Below are 21,508 nucleotides of genomic sequence, written 5' to 3'. Positions count from 1 at the left end.
TTCTCACGCCTTCGCGATAAAATCCCCCCTGACCATCCAACGGGCTGTCGACTTTCGTCTTTTGCATCTGCGCTAGGGAACTTTTCCCACGTGTGTATGTATACATATACAGTCGGCCTTCTCTTCTCTCTCTCTCTCCGTCTTTGCCTCTGTCTCTTCTAATTTCCGTATCCCCGTCTCGACGCGCGCGGCGCTGCGCCGAACCTTCAATTATATCCTTAGCTGGGCATCTGCCATGCGCCGGCATTCAACATAGTACCGCAGTAATATAGACAGGAGAGGCTAATAGACGCAACAATTGCATAGGAGTGCACCACATCCCCTTCGTCGCCAAGTCCCCGTCAAGGGACCGCTAGGTTACGGCCAATCCCGGACCACCTCACTGTTTCACCTGCCGACTCGAGCGCTGCATCATGCATCTGAAAGGGTGAAAGCGATAGCTCGAAAAGGAAAAGGCCGGGCCTGGGTCGGCTCGTGCAGCGCTCAGGGGCAATATATCCGTACGTAGAACTCGATGTTACGTTGGCGATGCGCATCTTGATCGTCACCCGGAGACGGCGCAGACAGCTTTGATTCGACAGCAACGCTCGGCCATCTGCCGACCTGGATTTCTCTTGTTACGCGGGGACGGGGATAAGCGCTGCTGCCGTCGTCCGTCGATGATCGGCAACGAGAGAGTGGTAGACATCGAAGGCAGGTATTTACCCGCAGGGAATCGGCCTACGGTCGTGTCGGGCTTCGTTCACTCGTGTTGTACGGCCTTACTGTAAAAATGGCTTGTCTAGTCGTCGCACCGCAGGCGAGACGAACATAAACCTGTTGCTCTTCTGACGCCTCCCCTGTGGTCCAGGTAATGAAGCAAGATAAGTCAACCTGGACAAACGTTCACCGATAGACCAGGTCTCGTTGCTGCCCCCCTCCCCCCCCCTGGCCTGGCTCTTCGCAGCCGGCGCAAAGGAGGACCAGGCCAGGGGATGAAGCGCGGCTAGAACGATTGGCACGCAAAACATACAAACGGTGTGCCCATGTGTATGTAGGTACGCGGGCCCTATTCGGACGATTTTCGGTTCTACCGCCTGCATACCTCCTACTTTCGTACCCGGTTTTGCTTCGGATCAGATCATAGTCGATGGCTTTATTAAGGGTATAAGATATCGGTTAATGAGGCACGCCGTCTCCACCCCACGATCTCCTTGCAGTCTCAGCATTCCGAGTTGAAACCTACAATTTCGGTTTATTAGGTGGTCTTATAATAGGTAACAACTCCCCCGGCCAAGCAGATCTCTCTGTGCCCTCGTCCCGCTCTCTGCCCGTTTACCATAAACATGCGTACTACGTAGGTACATAGTATGGAATCAGCTTAGCACACGTATCCGAGCGCGGGCGGGGCGATATATGGGCTGCACCCGTTTGACACACGCTGAATTGTCTCGAGTCTGGTCACGCACGCATCGTAATTGCACCACCGCTCTAGCTTCACCTCCGTCGAACAGTACACCGCCCACATAGCTGAGGGGCCTGCGGACCTCGTCGGCGGCTGCCTACACACTTGCGATGTGTGCAGCATGTGTCTCGGCAACGCTCCGACGCGATCCCCCTTCCCCCTCCCCCATCCGCCTCAAAATCAGGTCAATGAAGGCTCGCGAAGGCAGCCGGAAGGTTCGTTATTACCATTCAAGGGGACTGCAATGAGCTGTGAGGTTCTCAACGCCACCCACGGAAACATGGGTTTCGTAGTGTCTCGGGTCAACCAGAGAAGCCAGCCCTCCACGGGGTCTGACAGAAGCCGTTCGTCTCAAATGGGCCGCTGTCGCTTCTAGGTCCCTCCCTAATCAAGCTCGATGCGGTACCGTCGGGACCAGCCGAGACACGTGTAGCTGGCGCCGCGAAGTAGGTTACGGCGAAACACCCGCCCGCCCTGGCCGGCGTTATAGTATTTCAGCGGCTGCACGCCCCCCTCTTCTCCTTACGAAGCCCGCACCCGCGGCTCGGGGCACCTCGTGCGCGACGGCGAAACACCCTAGAGTCTCCACACCGACTATCATTTCCCGGGACGCGATGCCCCCGGCAGGATGGCGATCCACCAGCGCGGGACATCCTAAGAGGAGGGAGGGGCAGCGGGGAGGGGGGGTCGGATCCCGGCCTCTAGCGTGCGGCGCGTACGTCCAAGTGCGGAGGTAGGCATACGCGTGTGCATATGGCCTGCCAGGCCTCGGGGCCTGCGGGACCTGCGATCGCGGGTTATTACTTGCAGCGGCCGCCGCCCCCCAGGCCGCGCGGTGCCTCCTGGCCGAGGGGTCAAGCAGCTGGGGTGGCCGCCCGCCCGCGGGGGCGACCGCTCGTGCTGGCTGAGTCGGCATCGGCTAGTACTCCTAACACCGCTCCGGCTGTCTCCGCCTCTCTCACCCGGCGGTCAACGGGGCCTGGGCAAATGCTGGTCCAGTCAGCGGCTGATGCGAAGACGGCTGCCTCTTATCTCGACGAGAGTAAGACGCAGGTAAGAATAGGACGGAAAGTGCGCAAGCCGAGCGAGCGAGTACGAGTAGTAAGTAGGTAGGTGTTGGCGTTGGCCGCGAGCCGGCCAACAGCAAGCAGCTCACAATTGCGGGGAGGTTGGTGGCGGAGCAGGGAGGCCAAGCCAGTCTGTGATAGCAAGCAGGTATATAGCGCAGAAGTGCTCTTAGTATGAGAGGTATGCAGGTGATGCTACGTAGCATGCAGGGCGCCCACCACTTATCGAATGGAGTTGATGCTGCCGCCATGGCTTTCCCCTCCGGGTGGGACTGAGACCTCGTATATCTTGCATAGGTAGCTTGGGTCTTCTTGTCTTTCGTTTTTTCTCTCTCTTTTCTCCGCCAACGAGAGAGACATCGTGCTACGGTAATGGGTCAATAGCTAGCGCTAGCTTTTCGTCTACAGCAGACGAGGACGGAGATGGGGGGAAAGGCGGGAGGGGGAGGGTGAATTGTCCGCCAGGACTAAGTAGAGGAGGAGGTAGGTAAGCGGTGCATGCGCAGATGAGAGCAGGACGCAGTGAGAAGAGTGCCTGGTAAGTGCAAATCGACGCATTATGCGATATCCGTGGGCTGCCCGATACTGCAACGCCAGCTAGGTGCCGACATATCAGATGCATTGTATATATCGAATGCATCGAATAGGTATATCGAATATACCGGACATGTCATCTCGTGCGGGCGAAATTACGTCACAATAACAAAGAGGACGAGTGGTGGGCAGGCACGACGGCACTGCCTCCCGCAACTTCTTGCCTACTTAGGTATGTCCAGGCATCCTGCTAGCGGCTCGTGAGGTACGTACCGTCTATAGGATCGTCGGAGAATCGAGATCCCTTTCCTAGCCTCTTCCTCTCTCTACCTACGTCTCGATGGCTATCTCCACGTCCGCCTCCCAACCACCTCGCAAACCACCTGCATCGGCTCGACATCAGAAAAGCACCGTCATCCACCGTGTAAGCGATTGCCCGCCACCCCCTTCCGCACTAGGCAAACAGCTTCTCGAATGCTCAGAAGGGTGCGAACGGCTACGTCGGGGTAATCGTAAGCTGCACTGCACATAGCCTGTTACGTCGGGTAGCGAGGCCGCCATCGGGAGGCCTTCTCGCCCATCGAGCACGGCGTTCACCTCGTAACCCCGGAGCCAAGCCTGCATCTAAACCAGCCCCTCGATTGTCTCACATCACGCGTCAGTCGCCCTACCCGGGTCGATGGCTCTTGGGAACATGGCAGAGTTAGCAAGGGAGTCCCTTCACCAACAAGAACGTCTCCAGGAAGAGAGGGGGAGATATATATACACACTACTTCGCCTAGGTCGTTGGTCGCCTCGTATCTACGCCAACATCCACGATTCACCCCGTGCATCCCGGCAACCAGCAAAGCGACCTGCATGACATGCCGCTTAGGTTGGATGTGAGCACTGCATCCGAGTAAACATCGCGGTGGGTCACCGCTATGATCGTACTGTGGGACGAGTGGCACGAAGAGGTTGGCGGTGGAAAGAGAGCTGATTGACGACAAGATCGAACCTTTCCCTAACGACCTCTTCCCCAACACCAGACAGCCACTTCTTGCGCCTACCTAGTCTTCCCTAACACCTGCCTGCGAAAACAGACAGCCACTTTTCGTGCGTAGTCTCCCCTAACACCAGACAGCCACTTTTCTTGCGTAGCAGTCGTCTTCAGGGCAGTCGACGGCTTCCGATTCCTATTCCAGATTAGCATGATGCTATTACCTGGCCCGGCACCATCCGGGTCGGCTGGCCCACAAAGACCCGGCCGTCGACGTGCTAAGCTTATGGGGACCAACCTCGTAAAACCAGCGTGAAAGCGTGGAGAAGTCGCGCTAGGCCTCCCGGCCGCAGGCCAAGCTCCGAGAGACTAGAGCCGATGCCGTGCGTCTTTTTTGTCTCTCGGTTGGTCACCGCCAGCAGGATTTCTATACAATACTTCCGCTGGCTCCGTTGATGTTGTGTATCGTATTCGAGTGGAGACCAAAGGATTCTAATTTTGGGATTCCGCTTGCGGCATGCGCTAACCACTGTGTAGGATCGGCCGCCCGGTATGGCCCAATCATTCTGTGCGCCAATCCCAGTTCGGTTGTTAGATGACAGCACACATGGCGTCGCTCTCGACACGCTGTCGGCCGGGGTCATTGGCCGGCGGCGAACTGGCAGGCCTCACCTTCGTCTCCCTTGCACCAATGGGAATCGGCCGGTGGCGCAAATCGCTCACTCGCTCGTGTTCTCGTCGTATTCGACTTGAGATGGTTCTGTGGTTTGCGCCAGCCTCAACGTCAGCCCACTCGTCCCCTCGGCGAAGATGGTAGGGGACCAGTTAAGCCCTGTGGGGTTGGGATGGCAGCATCGGGAAATGGAACGTCGATACTGGCCTCCCAGCCAACAGTATTCATCCAGACCTGACGCGGCACGATGTGACTCTGCCCGTACTTAAGGAGTCCTCTGCCATCCCCCATCACCGGCCTTCCATAACTACCCCCTTTTGTTATCCTCCTAGCCGTACCTATAAACATATCGCCCAAGTCACTCGTTTTAAACTTGCGCGAAACGGCCGGGTATTAATGATCACGATCGCTCCTGTCCTTCGCTAGAGACAGTCATAATACCTTAATCTAATACGCCTTTTTCACCAAGATGCGCAGCTCACTCGTGAGCCTTGGCGCTCTCGCGCTCGCTAGCACGTCTGATGCCTTGTCTAGGCGTTGGGAATATCCCAACTGCGAAGCCGATAACTGCTACCGCAACTTTATCGATGTGCGGTTTGAACGCTTGGCACCTCAGTTTTGTTTGAGCTTTTTGGCCAGCACCACGACTGAGGCTGCCGCCATCCCGACCGAGTTCCAAGTGAGTTGGTTGGCTAGCCCCTGAGCCTAGAAGCTCTCAACTCCAAGCAGCTGCTAACTGGATGTGGTAGAACTGTGATGGAGACATCAAAGCTGTTTCGTCTGCTTGCTCGTGTATCACGTACACTTACACGCACACGGCGACCAGCACTTCAAGCTTGGCAACGCCGACGTCAACGTCTTCAGATGTCTTTACGTACCCCGTGAGCAGCACGTCGTCCACGCCGACCTACCCCGGCTATCCAACCTACCCGGGCAGCTCCACCTCAAGCTACGAGATTAGCAGCACGTCGACTTCGTCTTCATCCAAAGGGAGCTCTACTCCCAAGTACCCGACCTACCCGACCCACCCAACCTACCCTAATAGCTCCATCTCAAGCTACGAGGTTAGCAGCACGTCGACTTCGTCTTCATCCAAAGAGAGCTCTACTCCCGGGTACCCGACCTACCCGACCTACCCGACCTACCCAACCTACCCTAATAGCTCCACCTCGAGCAGCAAAGCCAGCAGCACTTCGACTTCTTCGTCGTATGAAGAGAGCTCCACTCCAGGTTATCCGACTTATCCTGTTAGTTCCACGTCAAGCTCCGCGGCTAGCAGTACGTCAACCTCGTCGTCGTATGAAGAGAGTTCCACACCGGGCTACCCGACCTATCCCGTCAGCTCAACCTCGAGCGAGAAAGCTAGCAGCACTTCGACTTCTTCATACGAAGAAAGCTCTACCACACCGGGCTACCCGACCTATCCGACCTATCCTATCAGCTCAACCTCGAGCGAAAAAGCCAGCAGCACTTTGACTTCTTCGTATGAGGAAAGCTCTACTACGCCAGGTTACCCGACGTATCCAGTGAGTTCTACTTCTAGCTCGAAGGCCACCAAGTCTTCCACCTCATCCTCGTCCGAGGTGAGCTCTACGCCGAGCTACCCGACCTACCCAACCTACCCCGTTAGCTCCACTTCAAGCTACGAGGCTAGCAGCAGCACTTCATCGTCGTATGAATCTAGCTCCACCTTAGGATATCCAACGTATCCGATCAGCTCTACCTCGGGCTCCAAGGCTACCAGCAGTGAGACTTCCTCTACACCAGGATATCCAACTTATCCGGTTAGCTCTACTTCAAGTTCCAAGGCCAGCAGTAGCAGCGCGACTTCATCCTCGTATGGATCGAGCTCTACACCGGGATACCCGACTTACCCAACGTATCCGATCAGCTCTACCTCGAGCTCCAAGGCTACCAGCAGTGAGACTTCCTCTACGCCGGGATATCCGACGTATCCGGTTAGCTCTACCTCGAGTTCCAAGGCCAGCAGTAGCAGCGCGACCTCATCGTATGAATCGAGCTCTACACCGGGATATCCAACCTACCCGACCTACCCGATTAGCTCCACCTCAAGCTCCAAGACCAGCAGCAGTGCGACTTCATCCTCATACGAGTCGAGCTCCACGCCAGGGTACCCAACCTACCCGCCCTACCCGACTTATCCGATTAGCTCGAGCGTCTCTTCGCCTACTCCGGGTGTTCCCTCGTACCCGGTCAGCTCTCCCTCTTTGAGCTCCACCACGAAGTACACTACTTCTACGATTTACAGCACGACAATCTACACGATTACTTCATGCCCTCCTGATGTCCCAGACTGCCCGGGCAAGACGACTGTGACGACTAAAACCATCCCTATTACCACGACTGTATGCCCTGTGACGACCACCCCCACAGAATATCCCACGGAATATCCCACAGAGTATCCCACAGAGTACCCCACAGAGTACCCCACGGAATACCCCACGGAATACCCTACGGAATACCCTACGGAGTATCCGACACCTACGAAATACACGACATCGACTATCTACACCACCACGGTGTACACTGTCACGTCTTGGCCGTACACTACCACGGAGACCATTCCGCTAACCACCACCGTCTGCCCTGTCACTTCCACCGAGGTTGTTACTGTTACCCCAACTCCACCGAAAGAGTACTCGACGCCGGTTCCCACGTACAGCAGCCTGACAACCGTCATCACCACCCCCAAGCCCCCGCCGTACCCCACCGGCAACGGGAGCAGCAGTGGCGTCCCCACGTACCCGACGTCTTCCGTCGGTACCAGCACGGCCGTGCCCCCGCCCGCGGCCTCCACGACGAGCAGCCGCCTGCCCATCGTCACGGCAGCCGCCGGGCGTGTGGAGCACGGCCTCGGGGCCCTGGCTGCTGCTGCTGCGGGCGTGGTCGCCGTCGCCATGTTGTGATGAGATGAGAGAGAATTACGAGGAGCCGCGGTTACAGCGGAGCGGGGGGGGGGGGGGTAAAAAAGGTATCGCAATGATTTAAAGGGGATAAGGGAGGAGGGGCGTAGATACATGGTGATGCATTCTACATGGCTGAGGAGGCGATAGCTTTCGCTGGCACACCCCCGCGTGCGCACAACATATACACACACTCTCCCTATAATAGCTCACGGCCTCGCACCACGACGGCACGGTCATTCCTAACAACTTAGTAGTGTATTTTAATAAACTCGATAGACTCTTCTTCTTCAACCTCAAGTCTTCAATCGACCCTGGTGCCGCTCCACGTGCACATATTAAGCACAAGCGCACACCCTCGCTTCCACGTTTCGTACAAGCAGTACCTATTAGACCCGTCGACTTGCGCGGGTTCCTTTCCCACTTCACCCCGCCACCGCAGCAAGAACAGAGGCGGCTTATCAGGACGTCGGAGCACACGGGGCACGCCAGCACACCGCGTACACTCACTTGCCTAATATTACACAGCGATGTATAGTACATGGCGCAGAGAGGAGTGGTGGTTCTTTCCCCCCTTTTTCTTTCCTTCTTTCCCTCCAGTTCAAATTCGGCCGTGTTTAATACCTGACAGTACCCACCTAGACCTGTTCCGAGAATCTCTCCAAAAGGGGGGGGGGAGGGGGGCATTCAGTCCGCCGCCCGGCATAGATAGCCACAGATCTCCCGCAAATTGTCCAAAAGATCCTCGACTTTGAGATAGATTTTTCTTTTTTTTTACTTATTATTACAATTCTTTACGCGCGCCTGGATAACGCGAAGTGGGGGACCGGAACCTTACCGGGGTGCCCGCGGCCGGCTAGCTAGCTAGCCAGCCTCTCCGGCGGCGGGAGCCGCAACTCAGATGCGGCGGACGGGGTTGTCGTGTATGTTGCCGTGCATCTTGTTCATGTGGGAGTAGCAGTCCTTGTCGACGGGGAAGGTGGCGAGGCAGATCCAGCAGATGTGGATGCCGCAGCCGCGGCAGGTCATGTGGTTGCAGCCCTCGGTCTTCTCGATGGACGTCGCGCAGCGCGGGCAGTCCTGGATGCCGAGCTCGGCCTTGATGCGGTGCAGCGCCTCGTAGCCGCCGGTCGCGTCGCCCCGGTGCTCCGCGCACGTCCTCCCCGGGTGCGCGCAGTGGCACGCCGGGCAGACCGCCGCCAGGCACCTCGTGCACGTGAACGTCGCCGGCGTCTCGCGGCCCCCCGCCGCGATCCGGTAGATCTGGCTGCAGTCCGGCGTCGGGCAGTACCGGAAGTCGGCCGGGTGCCGCCGGACGTACGACGCGAAGGACGCCTCGAGCATCTGCTCGAACACCTGCGACGGCAGGTGCTCCTGGAGCTCCGACAGCGCGAACGCGTTCTTGCACCTGTCCTCGTCTCCCTTGCACGAGATGCAGAAATCCTGCGAGTCCAGCGGCCCCGACAGGCACGTGTCGACGAAGCAGGCGCCGCAGTAGAAGTGGCCACAAGAGGTGCGAACGGGCTCCTCGGCCTCGCACCAACATATCGCACACTGCGGCTCGGACGAGCTGGTAAACGCGGGCTCTACCTCTCTGTTATAGACGATGTCTTGGGCCCTGGCGCGGTCGTCCGGGGATCCACGGACGAATAAGCGCCTGCGAGACGACGGAAGGACCCAGCACGGGACGCCGTTGAGTCGGTGCCGGAGCGTCCCGAGCCCGCCTCGGGATACCCACTCGGACTCGTCTGCACTGAGGTAGATTATGTGCAAATTGGCATCGAGCTCGTGGATGAGTGCCTGGAGCGCTTGGGCGGCCGGTTCGTAGCTCTCCGGGGGGCCGAAGAATCGGAACTGCGACTTGCACATATCGCGGGTGATGACGACGTCGAAATCCTTCTCTATCTTCTTAATCCTGTTCGATTCTCCTCCACCGCTGGCCAGGTTGGCGTACCAGAGATCTTTCCCGTCTATCCTCATAACCTCGCCGCTGATTATGCGTTCCAGGGCTTCTTTGGCTTCCGCCACTCTCCGGTGGTTCTCGCCTTCCAATTTCAGGTTACGATACGCGCCTCGAGGAGGGTATGCGATGAAGTGTAAATGCTGGGTTTCCCAAGCTGCCTTCTGCGTATTGAGCAGACCACTGATAGCATTATAAACTCGCGTCGACACTTTGAATTTGGCCGAGGTTACCAGCCTCAGTGTGAGCCTTACGGACTCGCAGAACGACAGCGGCGTATTGTTTAGAGAGGATACGGCATCTCGCGCGTGGGGCTCCTCGACGAAACTCCCCTGAGCTTTGACGCGTTTGCCCTTCGCATTATCAGACACATCCCACCACTCCAAGGGCCCGAACTCGAGCAGCATCGACTTGACGATGACGGATTCTATTTCTGCGTCAGAGACGTAGGTTGGGTCGCCCATGTCAACCAGCATAGGCCGGTCGGGCACAGAGATGACGCCGAGGAGATCCGACTCCTCTGCCGTGCCAGGCAAGCCAGTCAGCCTCACCTCCCAGGACTGCGGATTTTCTAGGCTGCCCTGCCTAGTTGGCGTGCTGGCCGTGAGCCTGCAATCGGATATTTTGTATTCGCCACAATTGAATTTCCTCTGCACTCGATAGGCTATCTTGTCGGTTTCGAAGTAGAGCTGTGCGGTGCGAGATGGGCGGTGCCAGGAACAGCGCACCCTCCTACAGTCGACTTGGTGGAGGCTCGAGCCCGGCGGCATGGGCACGGGTATGGGATTGGCCTCGATGTCGGCAAAGGCGATGCAGGTGCGCAGCTTGTTGCAGATGGTCTTAGCAAGCGTGGGATCTTCGACTCTGATGATGGCGCTCTTGGCGTCCTGGCCCGTGATTCTAACGTTCGTGGGAGATACCGATACCCCCACATCAGATAGCAAGTCTATCACCCACCGTAGCGTGCTGGCTTGGGGAAGGTTGCTGATACGGAGGGCGGAGAAGTCAGAAGGGAGGGATACCTTGGAGATTGTGGCCCCGTTGTCAAATGTCACCCAGGCCCCTCCGATCTCAAAGATGGAATTGTCACTGGACAGATCATCCTAGAGCGCACGAACTCGTCAGCGGATCAGGGGGTTGGGTGACATCATAGGATGGCATACCCCAAACATTCCTCTCTGCCCACCTCCCTCTCCCGCCAGGCCGTCCTTAGAATGCAAAAACAGGCAGGCATCTCCCTTCTTGCAGTGCCCATTCGCAAAGAACCGGCATACTCCCCGATGCCTTGGCGGCGCAGGGGGGGCTGCGGGGGTCGCAGTCCGGTCGTGAGAGAACCGACAGGCGTCTCCCCGCGCGCAGGTGCCACGAGCAAAATATAAACAGGGTGGCCGGGTCCTGGGCTGTCGGTCGTTTTCTCGCGGCCTGGCCCGGGGGGGCGAGTAGTCTCGTTCTACGAAGTGTCGGGGTATATACTGGTACTGGAACTGGTTGGAGGTCAACGAGGGAACGCGAGGAGTGGGGGTAATCTCGTACTATATTTGGGGGTGTTTCTGGTCGGGGTGGCTCTTGGCTCGGAGCGCCGAATATGTTTCCCATCTTCATGCAGAATACCGGCGGTGGTTACTACGCGGTAGGCAGCAGGCGGCGAGAGGCGGGAGCTCGTGGCGGGGAGGGGCGTTGCTTTTCTTATATCTCGGTGCGTGGAGGACCGGTCATGTGGCCGGGCAGCGAATGGAACGTGCCTCTCGACGCTGCGACGGTGCTGTAGACAGGTAGGCTGCCGTCGTGGCTGATTGGCCCGATCGCCTATGCGGCCACGAGGTCGCTGCGGGAGCGTCGTTATCTCGGGCCACTTACCGGCGGGCAGCGATGCCCGAGAGAGGTGTCTGTTTACCCAGGCTAGTCAGGGCCTGCCACATCAGCCGAGGGGGGCTATGGGAGAGGGGTACGATGGAGAAGGGGGCGGGGAGGGGGGGATGATGATACTGCGGATGGTGTTGTTGGCGCTGCTGTTGGCGAATATTGTTGTGGGGGGATTCTGGGTGGCGTCCGTCGGACCTGCGAGGCCGCAAGCAATAAGGGACGCGAGCAAATACCTACCTGCTCGAGGTGTTACAGCTTATGCCTCTCGCATTCCCGCCTGCTTTGGAGCATCATGCTGATGTTTGAATGTGGAAGTTTTAGCCGTGATGCAGACCACGAGCCTGAGTCAACGTCGTATTGCTCGACAGGCAACTGTTGGACGTGTACGAGAGGCGACGCAAGTGGACGGTAAATATGCGTTGTCACCTACAAATCACCTACAGGTCACCTACAGGTACCCCCTACATACGATACCTCCCCTCCTACCCCCCCTTTCCCCCTCTTACACAAGGTACAGGACCCTAGCTAGAGGTGCCTGACCGGCTGCCTGACCTGCTCCCCGGCCGAGACATGCCTACATTGGATACCTTACGGGTACGTAACATAAGACAGATGATGCCCGGGCATAACACCATAGGTACCTAAGGCAATGCCTTACTTACCTTACCTACCTAAGTACACGCCAGCTGAGGTTGCTCATCTCCTCCTCCTCCTCCTTAGGTACTCATATGCCTCAGTTGTTAATATATGCGTGTCGGATTCGCGCCCTATTCTTGTCCCTCGCCTTATTTTCCTGCTGCATACAGATTCTGCGTCTTCTCCCTTTTGCGTTCATACCCATGCGTGTCGTACAAAACGTCCAGGTTCGGGGCTGCATTACGGCGAGACGTTGCTGGGTTAGCATTCCGCGGAGATCCATCGGCGTCTTTATGCTCTACAGGATTATGGTCCGGGAACGAACTGGGGGAAACATGGAAGACAATCTTGTGACCCCATGGCGTATTCTGCGCGTAGAAATAGACGCGGAGTCTAAACAGAGAAATTCTCGGAACTAGGTTATCGGATACCGGAGGCATTCGTAGTTACAACAACACGACGACGACTGTTGTGATTACTAAGAGTGAGAAGCTGTTGCTATAGTCCACGTTAACTTCTTCATAAAATAGTAAGGGACATGGGTGCGCCGAACGGGGGAATCCACATGCGGTTGACTGTAGACGGGGAAGTAATATAGGGCTAGTACGGTGAACTAGCAGTAGGGGCGGAAGTAATATCACCCATCCCCTAAGCAACATAGAAGCCAACGTAGCAAGACAGTAATATTGATTAGCCCAGCGGTTTGGCCGGGTAGGATACAAGTTGCCGGACTGGCGATCGAATAATTCCCGAGCCGATAAGAGGTTGTAAGGGCTAGTGAGTGAAGTAATTACCCGTCTCAGTGGTTAATATCAGCCGGCAAGCCACAGGTGTTAGGCCAAGGAGGAGATATAGAAAGACGAATACAACATCGACAGGGTGTATCGAGACTCCCACTTCACAGCGGCAAGTAATACTACCAATCCCGGACCTACGAGGGGCATTTAGCAAAGAGTCCGAATCAGTGGGAGTAGCAGTTCGGTAGACAGGCCGACATTGGATCCGCCGATCCGGTGCGAGGCGCGCTAGTGCTATTTATTAATATTACCCACGTAGCCCGGCCCCGCCACCACCGCCGCCGTCCCGCCGCCTCGCTTACCTCCGCACGCGGCACTGCGCCGTGGCGGAAATACTCGGGTCCGACTCCGACGTCGCCGTCAGCGTCACCACCCCCGTCGTCGCCGCCGCGCCCTCTGCCGCCGCGCCCACCGCCACGTTGACCGTCTTCCACTTGCCGATCTCCACCGCCGCCAGCGCGTTCGGCAGCGCCACGCGCCACCCCGCGCCCTCCACCGTCGCCTCCAGCCGGTAGATGTCCGAGTTTAGGTACGCCGTTAGGTCCTGCGGGTGCGCCGGCGCCGAGTCCTCCTCTGCGCTCGCTGCTGCCGCTGCTGCTGCCACGGCCGGGTTCGCCAGCCGGAACGCGCACGTCACGCCCCGGCCGGACGCGGCGCCGGCACGCGGGCCCTCGGCGACCTTTCCGGCGCTGAGCTCGACGCCGCGCGTCTTGCCGCCGGCGCCGCTCGCGCCGTCGAGCGAGCGCACGCCGACGGTGTAGCGCAGGACGCCGGCGGCGTCGCGGCGGACGTCGACGACGTAGAAGTGCAGGCGGTTGGCGGCGTCGACGTGCTCGAACCGGCTGCCGGAGCGGGTGCCGGCGTGGAAGAGCGCGTCGGCGAGCTGGCGGTAGTCGCCGACGGTGAGCGGGGCCGCGGAGCCGTCCGGCCGGTAGAAGTCGACGGCGCCGATGTCCTGCGGGTTCGCGTCGACGGTCCACTGGAACGGCGCGCGGTCCACGTCCTTGGTCTTGCTGATCATCACGCCCGCGTCCGGCTGGAACGAGTCCGCGCCCATGCGGTCGACCACCTCCAGGTCGTAGTTGTTGTACCCGCCGCCGTCGCAGAACGCGTCCGCGCTCGTGTCGCAGCCCGGCGACAGGTCCTGCCCCAGGACCACGTGCACGCCCATCAGCTCGCCCGGGCCCGGGTCCACGCAGCGCGCCGTGATCTCGGCGACGACGGGGCCCGACGCGGCGAGCGCGTCGCGCGACACGAACAGCACGCTCGAGTTCGCCACGAGCCCGATGCGCATCTTATCGCCCATCGTGTGCAGCGAGCCGAGCGCGCCGCCCTGCGTCGAGGGGATCTCCCACCGCGTGTGCGGGCCGCCGGGCCCGTTGAAGCTGCCGCGCGACAGCATCGACCAGGGGCCCGTGTAGGCGCGGCGCGGCGGGCTGCCGTACGGGTTGTTGTAGTTGTCGCCGATGCCGAGCAGGTGGGACAGCTCGTGCGCGTACGTGGCCATGCCGGAGCTCTCGGCCTGCGTCGACGAGCCGCCGCCCGCGTTGGGCCAGATCACCGACGCCGCCGCCCACGACGTCCAGTCGACGTACCGCGTGTTCGCGTAGTTCGGCAGCGCGTCGTCCGGCGGGCCGAACTCGTCGGGGACGTCCTCCGGCCGCAGGAACTTCATCTCGCCGAACTCCTGCCACGTCGACGACTCGTCCTGGCCCGCCGATAGGATGAACACTAGCTCGAACGCGTCCGCCGTCTCGTTGCCGACGTCGGCGCGCCAGGCTCCCAGCGCGTCGGTCCTGAGGTCGACCGAGCAGGGTCCCTCGGATGGACACGCCCCCTCGTTGAACCCGCCAGGCCTGTCGTCGATACCGTACTGGTACGACTTGCTGGGGAGTCGGTAGGCACCGAAGGCGGTTAGATCGACACCGAAGCGACCACCCGAGTCCTCCATCCAGTACTCGTGCAGCGTGCGGTTATGGTTGAGGTCGCTGGGGAAGTTGAGAAAGTCGCGGTAGAAGGCCGGTACGTCCGCACGGTCGAGCTCCGACTTGCTCGGCTGGGGGTTGGAGAACACGCTCGACCCAGCCGGCTGAGTGATGACGAAGGGCTGGTCTGGGTAGTCGACGGCTACGAGCGCGATGTTGAAGTTCCTCACGGAGCCCTTGCGGGTCGGGTCGGACCATGACGTGCCCGGCGGACTCCTGTAGTCGGCCCAGGTCATGTTGTCCGGGTTGACCCAGTTCTGCGGGTCGAGCACCTTGAACGGGTCGCTCTGAGGGACGCGAGGTGCCGCCCAAGAGTGATCCGCAAGCAGTAAGCCAGCCAAAGCGGTCTTCACGACCGCTCGGCAGCTCATGCTTATGTCGATGCGCAGCATGGTCACGATACTGCTTACGCTGGAGCAGGACCAGAAGCGAGTTGGGCGTAGAGTATCGCACACTCGACCGCGCAGAGCGTGAAGAGGGGGAGCAGGTCAGGAACAGCGATCAAGGGCACCGGCGGTATTAATACAGCCTCCCCTGCCCCCCCAGGAGAGACTAGCCACCCGCGGCCATGGCTACCCCATCGGCTGCGTTGCCGGTCGCGAGAGAATAGTCTCGGCTCATTCATCCCTAGGTTGCCGAAAACGACGACCATCGTTAACAATCCAGAGTCAGAATGCAGGTCCACAACACTCTCAATTCGCCCGGAACCCCAGGATACCACGCCAGAAGCACCGTGATTCCCCTCGCGTGATCGCTCGCGGTAGGGGAGATTGTGCGGAGACTAGCCAGGGGAACCGCTGGCTTATCACTGCGACCTGCTGCATTGGGTAGGTAGGTATTTGGGGTCTTCAAGACTTGGCGAAGATAGGAAGCTCAGTTCCTACGCGACGCCACAACAGCACATCAGATGCGGGGGACCCGGCCAGCACATGGATGTTATTATGGCTCAGTGGCTTCAGCATGCACGTATTCAAATTGCTACCGTGTTAGACTGATGGTCAACCAAAATAGTGCCCAACAAGACGCGGGAACCTATGTATGAACCCGAATAGTCTTACTGTCTGGTTGAAGGCGGCTAGGTAGAGAAAATTTGGATCAATAGAACACGATGAGCGGGATTCGTTGTTAGGCTTCCGACGGGAAGGGCAGGTCTAATGTGTGGGCAAAGTCGTATTAGAAAGGGGAGGCGGGGAGTCGAGAATGACAACACTGTGGAGTAGAATGTAGCCAGAAAAAAAAACCCCTCCGGCTTTCAGCGTGTTTCTTCTTTTGTTCTCATATTATCATTATACTTTTGCCTGTTAAATAACATGAGATCGCATTAAGGGGGAAGAGGGAGCTGGCCAGCTCTAAGCAAATACCAAGTATGCCTCGATGAGCCCGCATCCCGCAATCGACGCGTCCACTCTATTAATTCTACCCGATACCTAACCTATGCTATCGGAAACCGGCACGGGACTATAACTAACACCGCCCTCAGGCTTCGCAGCATCGTTGCCTGGCTCGGTGGTTGACGCCGGCCGGTCGGTGGAGGGGGTAGAGCCCGTTGCGGGGGCGCCCGTGCTAGTCGCGTCGGCAGCGGGCGCGGTGGTAGTCTGGAACTGGGCCGCGTAGTCGGAGAGCGCGGGCGCGGGAGCGCAATCCATCGAAGCCAAGTCGTCCTGCCAGGCGGAGAGGTAGTCCGACACGCCCAGGGTGGCCTTGAAAGCGTTCGGGTCGAGCTTCTCGACGCCGGCGGTGACGACGAGCGGGACGCTGAGCCGGGCCTGGTCGCAGCTCTGGACCAGCAGGTTCCTCGTGACCGACACAGACTCGGCGTCGACGCCATCGATCGCGCAGGAGGCCATCTTCGCGCCCCGGGCGGCGCAGTCGCGGCAGTCGCCGAGCGCGCACATCCACGTCATCGTCTGACCGAGGCCGCGCGTGGTTATGGCGCCGCCGTACACGGAGCCCTGGATGTGATGGGCATCAGCTGGGTAGATGCTCAGCGCGCGGCACGCGTCGTTCTCAGGCGGGTTCTCGGCTGGGCAGTCTACCACATACCTCACGACGGGGTAGATGTCGACGTTGCCGTCGATCACCCTCCCCGTCCTAACGACCGACGCAACGAGGCTCGCTGGCGCCGGTGCGAGATTCTAGAACGGCGTGATCGTCTGGGGCCTCCTGCGCTGCGACGCGCCGACTGTCGAGTGGGGCGGCCGTCGAGAGGACAATGCCGAGGACTCGGGGTGCTGGCGAGGGTGTCATCGTGGCACGTAGTAAATGATGGTGATGGTGATAGCGAGAGACATGACTGGGGGTGAGGATCGGAACCGCGGTGATGGCGTCGAAAACGGGCGTGTTGAGGATGATCAGCAACGCAATCACGCTAGAAAGCAGCCGGAATCCGGGGCTGAAGCTAAGTTTATAAGGCTGGGCTGCCAAGATGCAATGGTCTTTCAAGGGGCTTGATATTAAATTTCGAGTTAACCCGCAATGCCAATAACCTGGACGACACGTACACTGCGCGGTGGTGCATCGTCAGTTTCCTCGCTTGACCGATGGTTTATTAATGCTTCCCAATGCTTGGCGCGCCAACCCACGACCTTCGCGAGGGGACTTTTTTCTTCTTCATAATATCGCATTTGAAGCTTGATCCGGCCCAGGGGGAGATGGCTAAGACTGCTGCCTACGGGTCTACTTCGACGGGGGATTTCAGAATGCCTCAGTGCGTCATTACAAGATGGCCGAAGGGGAGTATAAGGAAAAGATGATAGAGAAAAAAGATGATTGTATACATAGCTATGTATATTGAATAGATGGCGAGACTGCTCATTTTAGACTTGCTGATCTATAACCACCTGTTGCAAAGCGGCATCGTTGGGCAGAAACAGCCATATAGGGACGCGGGATACTGACACGTAATATGCGTTGAACGCCCTAGATAAGTATATTGATGCCCCATAGAGCAACAATGCCCGATATACCTACTCGTCTGCCGTAGCCGTACTATCCAAATCGACAAGACTTAGAGGCAAGACCGTCGAATAGACAGCTTCTACGTAACGTCTTACAAGCCATCGTCAATGCTGGGAGCTTCACTACAGGTGAGTTCCTCGGGAAGGATTGCCTATCCGGTCTTCGTTGTTTATACCTACTATAAGCTCCTTTGAGAAACTCACACATAAGCTACTTACGTATGATAAACAGGCATTGCATAATTAACGCGAGATCGTAGTTGACCAGGCCAAGTTAGATTTTAATCTCGTTCAAGGTTATTATCCGTAATAGCACGGGCCCAAGTTTCAGTCTCTGAACCTGTTCATGTCCCTCATCCGTGTAGACATGAGAGTCGGCATTGTGAATTTTGACTCTAATATCGCCTGTAGCAACGTAGTGTCTAGTGTCGGGTCCGAATTGCAACATTAAACTGCGTAGACGAGGAAACCCGAGCGTCAATCGCCAAAGATTCCCTACCTGGATGCCGGCTTCCCGCCCTGGCCCTTCCCAGGGGCTGCGGCAAACTTGGCTCCCCATTTCTCCTCCTGCTTGAAAATAGCTAAGCAATTGAGCGCAGAGGGCGAGCCGTACTCGGGGTCCGCGCCCCCTGCTAACAGCGCCTGAACCGTGGGGATATGGTGAGAATCTAAGGGCCTCGAGCAGGCCGGGGTGCTGGCCCGCGACGGAGAAATACTTACCTCGACCACCTCATCCTCGTTCTTGAAAACGGCGCCAGCCAAGGGACTCTGCCCCTTGTCGTTGACACGGTTGGGGTCTGCCCCATGCTGGATGAGCAGCTTGACAAGGTCGGCATGCCCGTGGTAAGCGGCAAGCATCAGCTGTTGGTACGAGCGGATGGAAACTCGGTCGTCAGCAATCAGAACGTTCACTCGGCGGGTAAAAAGTGATTGTTGACGCACTAGGGTGTCGCCTTTCTCGTTGGTTAGGTTGGCGGGAAGGCCGGCGGGTAGTGCCTGTTCGAATATGTCTCGGTCTCCGGCCCGGGCTGCGTTGTACATCCGGCCGGCGAACTCGATAGCCTCGGGAGGGAGGGACCGCAGTGCTGAGCCGTCTCCGTCCATCGGCGAAGAGAGGAGTAGAGAAACCTGACGATATCTCGAGGCGTTCTTCTAGAAGAGCCGGTAATTGTAGACCTAACTATACGTGTCTAGGAGATGCATCTTAGGAGAGAGCGGAGACGATCGATGTTGGAAACCGCAAGGAGGTTGGAATTAATCCAGGTACAGCGATAGGGTACCTACGTATCTTTCGTTCGGTGATATCCCCTCGGCTGGCACAGCAGGCCGCGAAACCCGGCGTAGACGGCAACGAAAGAAGGAAACGAGATGATTCTCGACAGAGCAGAGCCCTGAAAGTTGATAAAGAAAACAAAGCTGATAATGAAGTCCGGGCGGCTGTTTGAAGGGTGGAAGTGAACTGAGGGGTCGAGACAGGATAATATAGGACAGGACAGGACGGGGAGGAGGGGAACGACGGCGTCAGTTGTTACGGTAACATAACGTGAAGCGTCCGGTTACCTGTGCGGAGTTACCCTCCGCTATGAACGCTGAACGCGTCTTCCCCTGGGCTGCCCATTGCTGGCTCGATTTTACGATTGGTGGTATCTCCTCACTGGCAAGGGAAGAAATTGGAGGTGATGTACTGTGGCAGGTTAGGTACCTGAGGCGGGCGTATCTCGACGTCATGTACCTATCGGACCTATGTCGTCTCTTGTTCTTCTCTTGGAGCTCCTTGCTGCATTTACGCTTGCATCGGCCGGGGTTCCTAGGATGGACCGTGGATCGGTCGTGATACTCGTCGGATAAATTGAGGTGTTCATGTATAGGTATAGGTATCTAGGTCGGTATATTGGAGATGAGCTAAGTAGCGAAGACTACCAAGTAGCGCTGTTAGGAATCGAATCTATCCTTCGTTAAGTAACCTACTGATCTATTAGGCAACGTTTTCGACAGTTTGGATGCGTTCTCGTAACGAATGTATGCGCCTAAGGGTGTAATTCGTAGGTACCTAACCTGGGTACCTAAGGTTAGTGCGGCTTGAGCTTGGGAGGTACCTCTATAGTAGACGTCGGAGCTGTGTGCGGGCGGACGACACCCTATCGATAGGTACCTATATAGGATCAATGAATATCCCCACTCCCGCACCGCGCAGACTTTTCTCTGGCTGTGAGCTCTGCTTACCTATTTAGATATTGCTGTATGCCCTGTTACTGACCTATACCTTAGGTACCTTACCTAATACCTACTGCGTACCTCGGTCTACTCTCTCGACAGAAGCTCCAACATCTTCCAAAGGCCATTTCTCTCGACAGGTTATACCGACCGCCTGTTGTTCGGTCGGAATTGTAGCCGTCCAGTATCTGGGATCGGCAACGGCACGCATCGTCGATAGCCATACCGGATCATAGCCGTCAGACCCCGTCCTCATTTGGTCATTCTGCCAACGTACCCAAACCCAACCTGCCTCGCCTGCTCTGAAAATGCCGCCGCGGTTAAGTACGCGCCTGGCTTCTCCGGCTATCCGTCTTATTCGCCTATACTCCAGCGACGTTGCGCCCCTAGTTAGAGTCACGAATCTACCCGCGCCGAACACGGGTCACGTTCGTATTCTCGAGCTCAACCGTCCCGACGCCCGCAACGCCCTGTCCAAAGCTCTCGTGACCGCGCTACGGGCTGAGATAGACAAGGTACGGGGGCAATATACGGGCGATGGTCAGGAGCTACCGCCGCCACGGCGCTTTGGAGGGGCCGCTGGCGTAGACCAAAAGGGCCCGACGAGAGCGTTGATTGTGGCCAGCGCTATCGATACGAGTTTCTGCGCAGGCGCCGACCTTAAGGAGAGACGCGGGTTCACACAGGAAGAGTGAGTATATTCAAAATTACCCACACCTCTCAGAGGACCTGGCCCTGTCGCTACGTGCACCATCAGCACCTTATTCCTTCACGAAGGACTAGTTGAGCTGATGCCGGATAAATTTGCCCCGTCTCCAGAACAAAGCAATTCCTGAAGGATCTCCGGAACACTTTCACGGCCCTCGCGTGTGTCCCCATACCAACCATCTCCGCCGTTTCCTCCCTCGCCTTCGGCGGCGGCCTCGAGCTGGCGCTCTGCACCCACTTCCGAGTGCTCGCCTCGACGGCGATGGTAGGGCTCCCCGAGACGAGGTTGGGCATCATCCCAGGCGCCGGCGGCACATATCGTCTGCGATCGGTGATCGGTCCTCAGCGCGCGCGAGACCTCATAGTCACCGGACGGCGCGTCGCTGCCCAGGAGGCTTACTTCCTCGGACTCGCCGATCGGCTGGTGGAAGTGCTACCGGAAGACGAGCGCGACGCCGTTGCGCAGGAGGAGACGGCAGAAAACAGGGAGGCGAATGAAGACGGATTGCCCACACGAGCGCGGAAGGCGGCGCTCTCGGAGGCGGTAAGGCTCGCCTTCGAGATCTGTGAGGGTGCCCCGATCGCAATAAGGACCGCTCTGCAGGCGGTAGCCTGGGCCCGGTCGGAGATTGAGGACTCCTTGTACGAGAAGGTGGTGACGACGGAAGATCGGAACGAAGGACTCATTGCCTTTCATGAGAAGAGAAAGCCAGTCTTCAAGGGGCGGTAAACCGGCTACATCCGTACCGGATCCCCACGTAGGCGGC

At 58.0% G+C, this 21,508-nt stretch overlaps 7 protein-coding genes across 7 annotated transcripts; 2 read left to right on the top strand and 5 right to left on the bottom strand.

Annotated features, from left to right (window-relative positions):
- The first annotated feature begins 5,004 nt into the window (after nucleotides 1-5,004).
- Nucleotides 5,005-6,533, top strand: GGS23DRAFT_260431 (uncharacterized protein). The gene is made up of 3 exons (XM_051512349.1): nucleotides 5,005-5,376; nucleotides 5,447-5,975; nucleotides 6,040-6,533. The coding sequence occupies exons 1-3, from the start codon at nucleotides 5,167-5,169 to the stop codon at nucleotides 6,171-6,173; spliced, it is 873 nt and encodes a 290-aa protein (XP_051368490.1). The 5' UTR covers nucleotides 5,005-5,166; the 3' UTR covers nucleotides 6,174-6,533.
- A 1,125-nt stretch (nucleotides 6,534-7,658) lies between these two features.
- On the bottom strand, nucleotides 7,659-8,413 carry GGS23DRAFT_260314 (uncharacterized protein). The gene has a single exon (XM_051512348.1). The coding sequence runs from the start codon at nucleotides 8,306-8,308 to the stop codon at nucleotides 7,703-7,705; it is 606 nt and encodes a 201-aa protein (XP_051368489.1). The 5' UTR covers nucleotides 8,309-8,413; the 3' UTR covers nucleotides 7,659-7,702.
- On the bottom strand, nucleotides 7,873-11,795 carry GGS23DRAFT_583590 (uncharacterized protein). The gene is made up of 3 exons (XM_051517286.1): nucleotides 11,115-11,795; nucleotides 10,745-11,065; nucleotides 7,873-10,684 (listed from the first exon to the last, which is right to left on the bottom strand). Exons 1-3 carry the CDS (start codon nucleotides 11,181-11,183, stop codon nucleotides 8,519-8,521), a joined length of 2,556 nt encoding a protein of 851 aa, XP_051368488.1. The 5' UTR covers nucleotides 11,184-11,795; the 3' UTR covers nucleotides 7,873-8,518.
- Nucleotides 11,796-12,864: 1,069 nt separating this feature from the next.
- On the bottom strand, nucleotides 12,865-15,385 carry GGS23DRAFT_260184 (M6 metalloprotease). The gene has a single exon (XM_051512347.1). The coding sequence runs from the start codon at nucleotides 15,252-15,254 to the stop codon at nucleotides 13,176-13,178; it is 2,079 nt and encodes a 692-aa protein (XP_051368487.1). The 5' UTR covers nucleotides 15,255-15,385; the 3' UTR covers nucleotides 12,865-13,175.
- Nucleotides 15,386-15,853: 468 nt separating this feature from the next.
- GGS23DRAFT_614578 (uncharacterized protein) lies at nucleotides 15,854-17,109 on the bottom strand (the record flags this gene model as incomplete). The annotated part of the gene is made up of 2 exons (XM_051520659.1): nucleotides 15,854-16,978; nucleotides 17,046-17,109. 2 exons carry the CDS (start codon nucleotides 17,107-17,109, stop codon nucleotides 16,290-16,292), a joined length of 753 nt encoding a protein of 250 aa, XP_051368486.1. The 3' UTR covers nucleotides 15,854-16,289.
- An 852-nt stretch (nucleotides 17,110-17,961) lies between these two features.
- Nucleotides 17,962-19,505, bottom strand: GGS23DRAFT_583582 (ankyrin). The gene is made up of 4 exons (XM_051517285.1): nucleotides 19,104-19,505; nucleotides 18,762-18,995; nucleotides 18,540-18,680; nucleotides 17,962-18,461 (listed from the first exon to the last, which is right to left on the bottom strand). Exons 2-4 carry the CDS (start codon nucleotides 18,921-18,923, stop codon nucleotides 18,315-18,317), a joined length of 450 nt encoding a protein of 149 aa, XP_051368485.1. The 5' UTR covers nucleotides 18,924-18,995; nucleotides 19,104-19,505; the 3' UTR covers nucleotides 17,962-18,314.
- Nucleotides 19,506-20,341: 836 nt separating this feature from the next.
- Nucleotides 20,342-21,471, top strand: GGS23DRAFT_607228 (ClpP/crotonase; the record flags this gene model as incomplete). Its single annotated transcript, XM_051520016.1, has 2 exons — nucleotides 20,342-20,724; nucleotides 20,853-21,471. 2 exons carry the CDS (start codon nucleotides 20,342-20,344, stop codon nucleotides 21,469-21,471), a joined length of 1,002 nt encoding a protein of 333 aa, XP_051368484.1.
- Between the last annotated feature and the right edge of the window lie 37 nt (nucleotides 21,472-21,508).

This window comes from Durotheca rogersii (genome assembly GCF_024521655.1).
Source record: "Durotheca rogersii strain YMJ 92031201 chromosome Unknown GGS23scaffold_28, whole genome shotgun sequence".
Classification (NCBI taxonomy): Eukaryota; Fungi; Ascomycota; class Sordariomycetes; order Xylariales; family Xylariaceae; genus Durotheca; species Durotheca rogersii.
Note: the sequence above shows the minus strand (reverse complement) of the source record. Positions and strands in the feature narration are given on the sequence as shown.